The 14,671-nt window shown below is 42.6% G+C and overlaps 1 protein-coding gene across 7 annotated transcripts in view; it reads right to left on the bottom strand.

Moving 5' to 3' along the window:
* LOC146377328 (CUB and sushi domain-containing protein 3-like) overlaps nt 1–14,671 on the bottom strand; it is a 233,650-nt gene that overhangs the window by 172,733 nt on the left and 46,246 nt on the right. For all 7 annotated transcript variants that reach the window (XR_014801636.1, XR_014801635.1, XM_084943659.1 and 4 more), the window contains exon 4: nt 1,881–2,075. Coding sequence is in view for 5 of the 7 variants with exons in the window: in XM_084943659.1 (XP_084799785.1) it covers nt 1,881–2,075 (195 nt within the window). In the remaining 2 variants the exon portion in view is untranslated. The remainder of the gene's footprint in view (nt 1–1,880; nt 2,076–14,671) is intronic.

Genomic DNA, 14,671 nt, shown 5'->3' on the forward strand with positions numbered 1-14,671 from the left:
CCCATATCCAATGAGATATCAACTAGTGCTTTCCTAAGTGCTGGCAATTTAACGGAACATTACATTTTTCATGCATTACTCTGTAGAAAACTGTTCTAAAAGCACTGAAAATCTGCCTCATTCTTAACATCCAAGATTGCATTGTAGAATTTTCCCTCACGATCTCAGAGTGTGTTTGTGCTTGTAATGGGGCACACAGCTGTGCAGCTAGTCTTGCACCCTGGTAATGATCCTGCTAACAGGAACTGGAAGTCCCATGTTTACACAGTCTTGTCAACTTCTGTTCACGTCCCTGGAGAAAATGCTGCCTGACATTAAAAATCTGGTTTTATGCTGCTGGCTTCAGTGTCCAGTGTGTCAGCAGAGTGCAGGTTCAGTCTGCAGAATAAAATCAGGAGTGAAAAGTCTGCTGCAAAACTGAATGACAATCGATTCAGCAATAATATCCCCCGATCAAGCAAGCATTCAGTTTAAGTCCATTTAGCTCCATATCTGCCTGCGTAGGCACAATGGCGGTGGTGTTTTAGTGGCCTCTGCTGTCATTAGGGAAAAGAAAATCATTTGCTTCATGTGGTGTTGAAAGAAGTGACTTTGAAGTCTCTGTTCCTCTGTTCTCTCAAATCTCTCATAAATGTTCTGCATATTAGTTATTATTGTAATTGAGTTGTTTTTGAAAATTAAATACAGCTTTCAAATGTAGCTCAATATAATAAATAAAAATTAAGATTAAAAATGAAAATATTTTTATGACCTGTCTGTCAAAATCATTTGACAGATTTGAAAGTCTAATGTGACCTACAATTCCTACCGCACGTCACACCACCACAGCGGCTTTCTACATATGTAAGAGCGGATTATTTATGTCAGTCTGGGAACGGCTCTCACAGAAAGGGGTAAACTGCATAATGTGAAGAATAGTAGTCAGTCATTCATCAACCACCTGTCAGAAAAAAAGCATCATTATGTTGATGGTGTATGAGCAGAAGAGCTTGGTGAGGGAAATTAAAGATGTACAGCAACTTTCTGAATTCGGGCAACATTTTTATTTTATACGTACTGGGAATTTTCTAATAAGGAAACAGAATAAAAAACATGAAATTCTGATAAAAGTCAGAAAGGCTACTGAGTCGTAACGGATACGCTTTCTTCTTCTTCTTCTTCTCTTCATTCTAAAAGATCTTAACGCTTTAAATTGATTTTGGCTCTTGCTCTTCGCTCATAAATAATAGGTTCGTGTTATTTGCAATTTGGAGAATTTATGTAGTATAAAGTGATTAGACAACTGACTGAGAAGCTTCCTCATAGCCTATAGGGTGCTCATATTTGCTACACAAATCATAGATGGATGGATAAATGGATAAAAAAAACCTACAGTCACTACAAAGCAGCAACATATAGCCCACATACAGCTGCACAAACCAAGTGGATATGCAGCTCCTCCTAACAGTATTAACATATACAAGCTACTTGCTCTACAGGAATAAATATTTAATTAACCTTTTGAGCCATGGAGACTCTAATCAACTTCCACTACACGATTAAAATTTTTCCCTCCTATCAGATTGCAAATATATTTATTCCGCTAATGAGGACTTATGCCAGACTTTGCTACATCTGTGGCCCAGACAAAACAGCCATCAAACTGTCAATCTTTAAAAAGCAATTAACACTGAGCAACTCGAGGAAACCAAATGAGAGGAGTCAAAAGAAACCAATCACCTACTTATTTTCAGTTTCTTGGGGAAATATGTAGATAAAATCAAGTATTCCCAATGATATCCCGCAGTCACATTGCGCAGATGGAAAAAAAAAAGTTCGAAAAAGACAAGCTTCACCTCACATGCAATTAGTAACTCATTTCAAATAACAAGTATCCTCACCTCTGCAGATTGGCACCGGGAAGTCCCACACTGACACGCCAGCTGCATTGGTGACACAGGTGAGGAGCGAATGCCCATCAAGGACATAACCTGTGACACATCGGTAGCGGATCTTGTCACTTACGTTGAACTGAGTTCCATTCAGTATGCCTTTGGGCGGAACTCCTGGGTTTCCACACGAGCTGCTTCTCAGCTCTGGAACATGGAAAAAAAAGAAAAAGAGCACTGGTAAGAATACAAATATGCTGGTGTCACAGGGTTCCCTTAATTAGATGTGCATTAATAAATACAGTTAAAGGGACAATTCACCCTAGACTCAAATGTGAATTTTACTGTACTATCGTTTGGAGATATTGCTATACTCTGTTCTTGAATACAGTGGAACAAACTGGCACTTTCCTTACGCAAAGTCCCTAAAACAAAAGTGCAAGCATCTCATCACTTGCAGATGCATGCATTGTTCTGAAATAAGATAAGATAAGATAAGATAAGATAACCTTTATTAGTCCCACGTGTGGGAAATTTGTGTTGTTACAGCAGTGGACAGTGCAAAGTTGCATAGAAAAATTAGAGAAAAAACACTGGAATAATATATCTATGAGATACTGTACACAATAGAATAGAATAAAATAAAATACTATATACAATCGAATAAAATAGAATACAAATGCTATATACAATTGAGTATAATACAACGATGCCAGAAAAGAGTATTGCACTTAGTGTTATTGCTATTGCACAAATGTGATGCATTTGGCAGGTGTATGTTGGTGGAAAGAGAAAACTGTGTTAGGTTTTTATTTTATATTCCATTAGAGTATTATCTATATTACGCCATGAATTCAGTCGTGTTCCCTGTTGTGTTCTCTGAAAAACACTAACAACATGGCAAAATCTACAGCAAGCGGGTTATACAGTGCAGACTGTAACTTAAGGTTATGTATATAACCCCGGTTCTCTGAGTAGCATGAGTGAGTGTCTCACTATGGGAACGCCTCCTGCGTGACCTCATCAGAAGCTCAAATACCATTACGCCAGCCCTTACAGGCTGGCTAGGTGACGCCCATGTCAGGAGGGGCCAGTGCCTCCCTATATAATAGGCTGACATAGCGTCAGATGTCATTAAAAACAAGCCCACCTCTTCCTCGCTTCCATAGCAAGGAGGGCGGTCTGATGAGACACTCACTCATGCTACTCAGAGAACCGGGGTTATATACATAACCTTAAGTTCTCTTTCATAGCATTCGTTTCGTGTCTCACTATGGGAGAAATACTGACTCCCGGATTGCCAGACATGCCTGTTAAGAAGACAACTGTCCCCAACAGCACTTCACAGGGGAGAAGCCCCCACCCGGGAAGAACCTGCACTGAGGACTGAATGCGCTAGGTTAGGTGCCGTCACATCTAACCTGTAAAACCTAGCAAATATATAAGGTGAGGTCCAGCATGTAGCTGCACACACCTCCTGAATAGAAACTCCCCTAAAGAGAGCCCATGAGGTTGCCTGACCTCTAGTGGAATACGCACGTAAGCCAGCAGGGGGCTGAAGGCCCCTGCTAGTATAGACCAGGGCAATTGCTCCTACTATCCAATGGGAGAGGCGCTGTTTAGACACAGGCTTTCCCATATGTGGTTTAACCCAGGACACGAACAGCTGGTCACTTTGTCTGACACTCTGGGTTTGGTCCATGTAAATGCGCAGAGCACGGACTGGACACAAGGTATTCAGCCGCTGTTGCTCCTCTGAGGAGAAAGGCGGTGGGCAAAAGGCCGGCAGTTCTATAGGGGAACATGTGCCGACAACCTCCGGCCACTGCTGCCTCGGTGCATTTCACAAACACCCTTGGGCTCAGTGAGAGACCAAAAGGCAGGACTACAAACTCGTATGCTATCCCCTGGAAAGCAAATCTCAGATACTTTCGGTGTGGGGGATATATGGGGATGTGGAAATAAGCATCCCTCAGGTCGATTGATGTGAACCAGTCGCCCGCTCGTACAAACTGTAGCAGTGAGGCGTGCGTCAACATCCTGAACATTTCCTTGGGAGGGACAACTCTTATAGCTCCTTTGTCTCTCAAGGTGGAAATTTACTCCAGGAGAAAACTGGCAGACTCGCCCAGAGCACGAGAGTAAACGATTTCTTTGAAATGTGGTGGAGCGACATTGAATTGCAGCCTGTAGCCCTTTTCCAATGTCCTCAGCACCCATGCTGACTGAGTGCAGGTGGCCCAGCTTTTCATGTGGAGAGACAGAGGGCTCACTGGCCACTCCACCGAAGGTGGCGTTTTGGCGCCCCCTTGTGGTCGCAGCGCGAAACATACGCCATTTCGGTATCCCATCACCTCTGTCACAGGCAAGCGAGGTGACGGGCTCATCTGCATCATCACAGCCGTGGAAACGGCTCTCCACGGGCTGCGTTATGGCAGACATTGCTCTGTTTTTTTCATGTGTTTTGCAACACTCGACAGCGCCCTAAGCAAACTGCCTGGATGCGCGTGTCGGGGCTTTTTTAATACAGAATGCACGAAAGAAGTGCTTGTGAAACAACACTGCGAACTTTGGCTCTCTTTCCCTCTGGCGGGTCCGGTGACAGGAACGCCGGCCCGAGTTAAGCACTCTGTGTGGAACATGTCCCGTTGAACTTGCTCTGGAACGGAGCTGGGAGGTGGCAGGGCGGCACATGAAGGGGGGAAACTGGGTTCGCTCCCGCCTAGAGGAGAGGCTGTCAGGCCGGCCGCTTCTTCCTCCTCAGGATCACGGCAGAAGGGGGAGGAGGAGGGGCCACTTGAGGTCTGGCCTGGGGAGACTGTTTCCGAGTCCATGGATTCTTAGGGGCCCCAGCAGCCTGGGGGGCTGCCTGCGTCTTAGACACTTTGGGAATCCTGAAAGCGGGGACCGGGCAAGACGCTGCCTGCGCGAATGACTGGCGCAGTGCTGCTGGGGTGGCGTGCTGGGCCCTCCTCGGCAGGCAGAGTTTCAGAGCCTCATCATCTCTCTTTTTCTCCTCACATCTCTTCTGCATGGATGTAACAGCCGCACCGAAGAGACCTTGAGGGACGACAGGGGTGTCGAGGAGTTCCTCTTTCTCCTTGGTCGTCAGGTTGGTGAGCCCGAGCCAGCATGCTCGCTCCTGAAGAACCATGAGGCCCATGGCTCTCCCAGTAGCCTGTATGGCTACCTTGTGGAGGCGGAGGACGTGGTCAGTTATAACGCAGATTTCTTCCCACACTGTAGTATCTGGTTTAGTTGTCATGTCCTCTTCTAGCTCAGCTTGGTAAGCCATTAGCATAGAGGAGGCGTTGTGGGCTCTTACTGACAGCTGCCTTGTAGCACTTATCTGTAAGGCTAGACTGGAAGCGGTCTGCTTTGGAGGGGAGACATGGGGCCGATGAGGACAGAGACGTCTTCGGGTGAAGCTACCAACGGCTCCACTTGTGGCAAAGGGTCGCCACCCAAAATCTGGTGGAGGCCGATAGACTCCATCCCCTCACAATCCAGCAGGGAGCACCCCACGATGGGGTGTTTCTCGCTGTAAGGTTTTGCTTTCCACGTCACCGCTATCTCATCGAGTAGCTCCGGGAAAACAGGCAACACATGCTTCCCCGTCTTTTTCGCCTTCTGCAATTTCTTTCCGTCAAAACGAGACTTTACAACCTCTGTTTGTATGGCGGGCCACGGGATGTTGAGCCTATCAGCTGCGCGCTTGCACATGTCCTGCATGTCGAGATTCAGGGGAGACAGCAGTGTCGGTTTTTCAACCTTGCCGGTAACCGAGGGCTTTGCAGCCCAGCCGATGCTAATCTTCCTCCTCGCCGTCGTCAGACAGCAGGAGCTCCGAGTCAGCCGACTCATCTCAGTCCTCGTTGGCATCTCCTCCCCAGGTGACTCCAGCATCGGAGAAAACCTCACGATCTCCGTGTGCCTCCAGCGACAGGAAAGCGGTCGCGATGGGCTGAGGGTCTGCCTCTGCCCAGCTCGGCCCTGGCGTTGCGGCCAAATCATCGGGCATCTCAGTTTCTCCTTGCGCCGCAGCAGCCTCACACAGCAAAGGGTCGCCACCCAACAGGTTAGCCTGGCGAGCTAGCCTGCGGCGGAGTAGTTTGCGTGGGAAAGCCGCGCAGTGGATACAGTCTTGTGCGGGCGTCAAGGCAGCCTGAGCGTGAGATAAACCCAGGCATGCCGCACACACGGGGTGTGTATCCCAGGCAGAAATCTTCTTGCCGCAAGGACAGAGTTTTGCAAATTCGTTGGCAGTCATAGCCATGGTTAGCTAGAGGGTTGCGCACGTTAGCGAGACTGACACTGAGTGCGGAGAATATTGCTATTCCTCAATAACGTGGGGTGAAAAGTGTTGCTACTTTTCTACAGGTATTGCTACCTAATGTGTAAAACTGCTAGCGTTGAAGGGTATTGCTACCTGATGGTGAAGCTAGAGGTACCTTTATTAGCAAAGTGTTGCTACTTCGCTTTCGGAAAATATTGCTACTTCCCTGGGTGAAAGTATTGCTACTTGGCACCAGCACTAGCTACAGAACAGCATTGCTACTGCTTGGACAACTGAAAAGCTGGGAACAAAGCACCCGGCGACCGAGTTGTTCACTCGAATCTGTGGACAGTTTAGCTTTAGCACCCAATAGCACAGTTGTCTACAGGCTTCTGTGAGAAGCGAGAGAGGTTTTTGAATGACATCTGACGCTATGTCAGCCTATGAGCTTCTGATGAGGTCACGCAGGAGGCGTTCCCATAGTGAGACACGAAACAAATGCTATGAAAGAGAACTACTACACCAGTGGCATATTTTTTATAATTTTGTTTTTCAAATTGTCAGGCACTATGCATGAGTGCAACAACAAGTAACACATACTTTTTCATGCACTGCCTCCAAACAGCAGTACTAAATGCACATTAGCTCATTATTAGTTGTTAGTTAATTAGCTAATTCCCTTGCTTTGCCTGTGAATACTGTGTCAGCTGTCAGTGCTTTATCTGCAAGATATGTTGAAAATCTGGCTCTAATGATGGCTGTGCATAGCTACTGCTATATATTGCTGGTGTACTTTGTATATGCTTGGTATCAGACCAGCTTCTCTGTGAAATAACAGTGTTGTTAAACATTAAGGTAAAAGAAAATAAGTCATTGTAGGCATGGTGTCTTTGTAAAGATCAGTGTTTATTGGCTTTCCTGTTTTTCCTTGCACATTTTGTTAGGTGATTAACCTTTCATAGACAAATATTGCATGTTTATCAAATTATTTTATCTTTCTATCTTTATCTATTATATTATCTTTTACAAAAACAGCCTTAACTAATGCAAAAACTCCAGTATATATCATCATTTTTAATTATCTTTTTCATATGGGTGCTGCCACCAGAGTGTTGGGATCATGCTAATATTCAGCTGTGGACAGTTTTTAATATTCAGCTGAACATGAGCCATAAACATATCTGCAAATCAAACAGATCCTCTGTGTGAATATTCTTCTTTAATCATTTGATCTCACTCTGACTAAGATACATTAGACCAATCGAAACGCAGTAAGACTCCACCGTGAGATGAAGGTGGTTATAGTAAAAGAAGAAAAAGATTCTCACATAATATTAAATATGACATGTAGCTATCAGTTACTTCTGAACTCCTACATTTTGAGTGCTGTGTTAATGGGATATCTCCTACACAGTCGTTTTTATGAATGTAACCCAAGTTAAATTAAAACTCAGAATTTAAATGTTGTACCCTTCAAATAATCTCACAGTGAGTGATCTAAGGCACTGAACTTGAATAACAAATTATTTTTCTTTTTTATGTCCTGGATGGAAACATTGGGCTGAACCTCTGGAACTAATTGGCAAGAGGTTTGTAACCTGATTCCGTATAAAGGAGCATCTTAGACAGGCAGAGTTAGTCAGATGTAAAGATATACAAAGGTTTAGCCCCCCCAAAAAACAGTCTGTAAATTATGTTACAATTTCAAAGTAATGTGACTTAATGCAAATTGCAAAGACTGTGAACAGCTCATCATCCACAGTACATAATATCAAAAGATTCTGAGAATCTGCAGAAATCTCTGTGTGCAAGGCACAAGGCTAAAAAATCAATATTGGATGCCCCCTCATCGTCAGACCCTCAGGCAGCACTACATTAAAAACTGGCATGCTACTGTCATGAAAATCACTGCATGGGCTCAGGAACACTTTTAGAAACCATTTTCTGTGAACACAGTTCAATCCACGAATGCAGGTTAAAGCTCTGACATGCAAAGAAGAAGCCATATGTAAATATGATAAAGAAACACTGCTGTCTTTCTGGGCCAAAGCTCATTGAAAATGCACTGTGAGGAAGTGGAAAACTGTTCTGTGGCCCCACAAAATGAAATTTGAAATTCTTTTTTTGAAAACGCAGACATTACATCCCCCAGATTAAAGAGGAGAGGGGACATCTTGTTAACTGCTCATTATCAGCACTCAGTTTGAAAGCCTGCATCTCTGGCGGTATGGGGGTGCATTGGTGCCTATGGAATTGGCAGCTTATACATCTAGCAAAGGCCCCATAAAAATATATACATATGCTCCCATCCAGATGATGTCTTTTTCAGGGAATGGCCTACATATTTCAGCAAGACGATTATAAACCTCTTACTGCACCTATTACAACAATTTGGCTTTACAGTAGAAGAGTCTGGGTGCTAAACCAGCTGCCTGCCTTCCGGAGCTTTCACTATCTGAAAACATTTGGTGTATCATGAAACAAAAACTATGGCAAAGAACACCCAAAAATGTTGGTCAATTAGAATTCTGTATGAGGCAAGAATGAGATAATATTCCTCTCCCAAAACACAGCAGCCAGTCTCCTCAGTTGCCAGATGTTTATGGAGTGTTGTTAAAAGAAGACGGATAAACATGGCTGCTTACCAACTTCTTTCAGACATTTTTTGAGAAGTGTTTCTGCCAACAATTTCAAAATGAGCCATTTTTTTTCTTAAAATGTCTTACTTTTATTTGTTTTGTGTGCATAAAAGATGTGTTTTTTTGGAAATCATTGCATTCTATTTTTATTAGAATTTTACACAGCCTTACAACCTTTTTGGAACTAGGGATATACATATTTTAAAAACTTTGTTGCCATTATCCCCTTCTTAAAGCTAAATATCAATCAAGAAGCCACTCACTAGAAATTACAAGGTCTACCCACTTCTTCCCAATGACAGAGTCTGATTATTATATTCTGAGGATACCAGGAATGCTATCTTTTGATAAAGATAAACTGTAAGTTGTCATTAACCACTGTAATGAGCTATTCCATCCTGTAGGTTTTTTTTGAACATCATTTTCTGGGATATATTTCAGTTTTATTGGAGAATCAGAATTTCTTCTCAGTGTTTCTCCAGCACACATCCAGCATGGCTAAATTGTACTTTTCTTCCAAACCAGTTTGCAGGACAATAAGCAACATGTTAAAAAGAGCCTTCATAGGACTCCATACAGTCCTTTGCCTTTTGTTTATTAAAGACCTCTCTTAAAGTCCCACCACAGCATTTCAGTTGACTTGATATCTGGAGTTTGACTGGGTCGATGCAACACTTACTCCTATTCTTTTTCAGACTTTCTGTTGTAGACTTGATGTTGCACTTAAGATCATTGTCCTGTTGCATGAGCCAGTTTCAGTGAAGCTGTAGCTGTTGGACGGATGGCCTCACATTTGACTCTAAAACACTTTAATATACAGAGGAATTCATGGCAAACTCCTACGGCTACAGCTGCAGAAAAGCCCCGAATCATCACCTCTCCACCTCCATGCTTGGCATGAGGTGTTTGTACATATTTTATTTATTTTTTTGTTGAGTATTGCATGATCTGACCTTGGAGTGATTTTCCCACAATGCTCTAGACCAGCAAGCTGCCAAAACGTCTGCTTTTATAGACACGATAGGTCTGGCTGCTACTTATCCTCTTAAGGCCTAAAGAAGCAAGAAAAGTGTACTTAGTTTTTTATTTTTTTTGTTTTGGGGTTTATTGTTCTAAATAATCAGTTTGCTAGCAAAATGAGTGTGAACTAAATTAATAACACCAAAATTGTAAAAAAATTTGTGTCCTTTGGCAGTCTGAGCTTGTAGTCAATTGTAAACAAGGACCAAGCATATAAACATTGACTTTTAGTGACTGATAATGTAATAGCATATGATTCACATTATTTTTTTATATTCACATATGTCAGCCAACATTTCATTGTCATCTTATCTCAACACCACTCCACAACTCTCATCAGAATAGAAAAGACAGGTGGTTTCAAACCATGTCAATATAATTCCCCCCAAAGTAACATAGTGGTCAAATATGTAGGTTTTTCTTTTGATGTTTTTTCCATTTGTTAAAAAATACATGAGACACTGTAGTTGTACAATGTTTTTCAAAGACGTACAGATTTTTATGGTTAAAAACAGAACAAAAACCCGGGGCAGAACTGCATTCACAACAACTACAGTATTTAATCCACAGTTCTCGTGTAGAAAGGGTTATAAGACTTCATTCATTCAGCCCTATAGCTGAGCGTGGGAACTGATCACACAATCAAATAAAATTACTATTTTTGGTACGTACCATCTGTTTGGTAAACCTGGAATTAAAAAGGCATTTTTACACACATATAAACTGAGTTATCAGATGGATATATGAATGGATAAACAGATGGAGAGGGATATAGAGCAGTGTATTAGAGACCCTAATGCTGAAGTCACATTTCTAACGTTAATTTCCAGGATTTTTAAAGTTTGGGTGTTTTTTAATCCAATCACTAATCCTCTTCTCCCCACAGGTTTTCATAAACACATTCCTCTGTAATGATGTATGATATGTAATGAATGCAATATAAAATCTCATCTCCTTAATTCCCGGCTATTTATGTGTAAGAGCAAAATAAAGTACAAATATAATGCACTGTTAATAAAGCATGTGTGACTTTTTTTTTAATTATCTTGAGAAAATGCCAACTGCTGCTGGTAAAATACTAATGCTTAAACAGATCTAATCTACAGTGACCATTTGTTGACCTACCTAAAAAAATTAAATAATACTAAAAAAATATTAATTACTTTCTAAAGAAGACACAAAGAATTTCAGGTTGATTGCATTTTCTCTGAGACTGCTAAATGAAACATTGGGAGCAATATATTACATTCTCATATTGTGATGCCAACTTGAAACATTCTTTTAAACTTATATAGTAGAAAGTCTAAAGTGGTCCATGTGTAATGGGCCTTTTTATGCATGCACATTATTAATGCAGACACATGATTAATTCTAGGTGACACATTGTACAATGTCACTTAGATATATGATACAATAATAAGATCATTTAAAATACTCGTCTGTCTTATGTAAACCTGAGGACAAAGACAGTAAAATATAAACTTGTCGCTTGTAGTAGCTTATTGTTGACCGATGCCTACATGCAAGGACAAAACAATCTCAGCCATTCATCTGTTGTTCTGAGGTTTTTTTCCTAGTTTCAAATTATTAAATATAGCTATGTACTGCAGACTGCAATAAAAGTAGGTGTCACGATCTGGTTGTAGGGACTCAAGCGCAGAGCGGTTAGATGTCTCCAAAAAAACAGTTAAACAGTTTATTTACGGCTCCAGTGCACAATATATATACAGTGAAGGGAATCCAAAACTCCAGGGAATCACAAGGTAGCTCTCTCACACTCGCTCACGTCTTCTTGCCCACACTCACACACGTTCACACGGCAGGGAGGTCGCAGGTCCGGGGGGGGAAGGTGTCAGTAGTACAATCATCCAGCGACGAGAGGATCTGTGTCCCAGCCTCAAATAGTGCTCCCGGTGATGACAGGTGATTGTTGTCAGGTGTGTGGGCCAAGGGCGGGAGCCCACAATGAGCTCCGCCCAGGCAGAGAGGGAGAGAACCGAAACAGCAAATGTAGCCTTGTGGGGCCGGCCGGGCAGGCACGGAGACCATGACAGTAGGCATCCCTGCATTGCACAGCATGATCCCGAGCAACAAACAGAAAGTACGTCTCTGTGGGAGCTACAGAGAGCCTGTGAAATTGAAATGTATTTGTTTGAAATATCAAATTTGTGGAGTTCAACAAAGTGTGACTAAGCACATCAAAGGCAATCTAAATATCTACAAACTCACCACAACAACCCTTTACAGTTTGATGCAGAGAATGTCAGATTTAAATTCAGCACACTGCTGAGCTGAAAATATTAGCATCCAAAAATTATCCGTACAAGGCAAAAAAAAAAAAAAAAAAGGCAACCGGTCAGGGAGGCAGCTGTATGCACCAGATGTTATTCAGAAATGTCAATGACAAACTATTCTTTTTCCTGCAAAGCCTTCCATCACATCACTACCTTGTGACTGGACATCAACATTACTCGGATTGTCATATTCTTCGGAAAATACCAAAGGCACAGTGGGATTTAGCTATTTATCATTTATAGGCCAATTAAAAAAAGTCTGCGTCAAGAGCCTGGCTGCTGAAAAATGCTGCCAAGCATTCCTTGGATGACTTATTGCCACAGAAGTGTGTCAATGATGTTGAAAGAAAACAAGGTCAGCTGTTGAACAACCAGTGCATAGCATACTGTACTTTATACTTATTACACGTGTGTGGAGATGGAGGGTGAGGTTCGGGTGACCCTAACACTGTGATCTCTCTCTCTCTCTCTATATATATATCTATATCTATATCTATATATATATATATATATATATAAAAGAATCCCCCACTCGCCCCTGTGGGCAGTCAATCCTTCAGGCTCGGGTCCTCTACCAGAGGCCTGGGAGCTTGAGGGTCCTGTGCAGTATCTTAGCTGTTCCTAGGACTGCACTCTTTTGGACAGAGATCTCCAATGTTGTTCCTGGGATCTGCTGGAGCCACTCACCTAGTTTGGGAGTCACCGCACCTAGTACCCCGACTACCATCAGGACCACTGTTACCTTCACCCTCCACATTTTCTTGAGCTCTTCTCTGAGCCCTTGGTATTTCTCGAGCTTCTCGTGTTCCTTCTCACTGATGTTGCTGTCATTGGGAACCGCTACATTTATCACTATGGCCGTCTTCTTCAGTTTGTCTACCACCACTATGTCCGGTTGGTTAGCCACCACCATTTTGTCCATCTGTATCTGAAAGTCCCACAGGATCTTAGCTCGGTCATTCTCCACCACCCTGGGGGGCGTCTCCCATTTTTACCCCGGGACTTTCAGGCCATATTCAGCACAGATGTTTCTGTATACTATGCCGGCCACTTAGTTATGGTGTTCCATGTATGCCCTGCCTGCTAGCATCTTACACCTTGCTGTTATGTCCTGGATTGTCTCAGGGGCATCTTTACATAGCCTGCACCTGGGGTCTTGCCTGGTGTGATAGACCCCAGCCTCTATGGATCTTGTGCTCAGAGCTTGTTCCTGTGCTGTCATGATTAGTGACTCTGTGCTGTCTTTCACTCCGGCTTTGTCCAGCCACTGGTAGGATTTCTGGACATCAGCCACCTCCGGTATCTGCCGGTGGTACATGCCATATTATATATATATGTGTATATATATATGTGTGTATATATATATATATATATATATATATATATATATATATAATTTTTTTTTGGTAAAACAGGAAAACATAGAGGGAAATGCAGAGCACTATTGTAACAGATGTTTGCATCTCATGGCATTTTTGCCCTTCCTCTTTCCTTCTTGCTTGGCAAGTCGCTCTTCAGCAATATCTGTCTCCCAATACACCCAGTATCTCTCCATCATACATGTCCAAATGAGCTTAATCTTCTTATTTTCACTTTGTGCATGACCCATCCTTTGTGAGCTGATATACTCATTCCTAGTCCTGTCTACCCTTGTAATTCCCAATGCAAATCCCAAGGAAAATCTTAGCAATCTTTAATTCACATTCCTCCAGATTTGCCCGCCCCACCCCCCCCCCCCCTTCCCCGCTTTTTGCCAGTCCCCAACCCACATGTCAAAGCACTATTATCTTGTAAACCTTTACTTTTCTAAACTATTTTTCACTTTGGAAAATGCTAAAAGAATTAGGCTGGAACATTGTCCCAAGTTGCCGTTTCTCACCGTCTCACCGTGGTGCTAGTTAAGGTAGGGCACATCGTTCAGCATGAATTCATTTGAGAATTACTCGTACTATATTCACATGGGTACAATTAGAAATCAAGCAGACTTTGTGCTAGGGACCTGGCTGGTTAAATGTCCATGTGTCCAGATTGCTTCAGGCACTTGGATTCTGAAATGCACCTGCGACAGCTATATCTAGAAACGTTGAGAGATGCAGCGCATGTGTCAAAGTGACTAGAGTGTGACCATCTAAAATGCAAAATAAGCAGTGTTGTACTAAAGTTTACCTATTACTCCTTGTGATGCAAACTTTTGGTGCCATCTCGGTAATTATTTACAATGTTACGATCCGGCTCTGCTAGGCAACAAGGGATGTAACATAAATGAGTCCAGAGGCAGGAGGGTTAGATAAAAAAAGAAAATAGAAGGTTTATTACCACAACTGAACGCTGTTCTTGAAACAACTCACTAGGCAATGGGGGTGATTGAAACAAACACAACAAATAACTCATATATTCAAATAACACTAATAAAACGCTAAGCATCTAAACATCTCACAGGCAGCTACTCAAAAACAAAGGTTCAGTGTCAGCAGTATAAAGGCAAAGGCAGGAGGGACAGTCTACACAGTCTGTTTGCATCAACAAGTCCCCCATGAATGAAGAATTCTCAGCCTTTTATGCTTCCCAGTAAAT

The sequence above is a fragment of the Perissodus microlepis genome, chromosome 11 (assembly GCF_051167445.1).
Source record: "Perissodus microlepis isolate ML-2025 ecotype Zambia chromosome 11, ASM5116744v1, whole genome shotgun sequence".
In the NCBI taxonomy this organism is placed as follows: Eukaryota; Metazoa; Chordata; class Actinopteri; order Cichliformes; family Cichlidae; genus Perissodus; species Perissodus microlepis.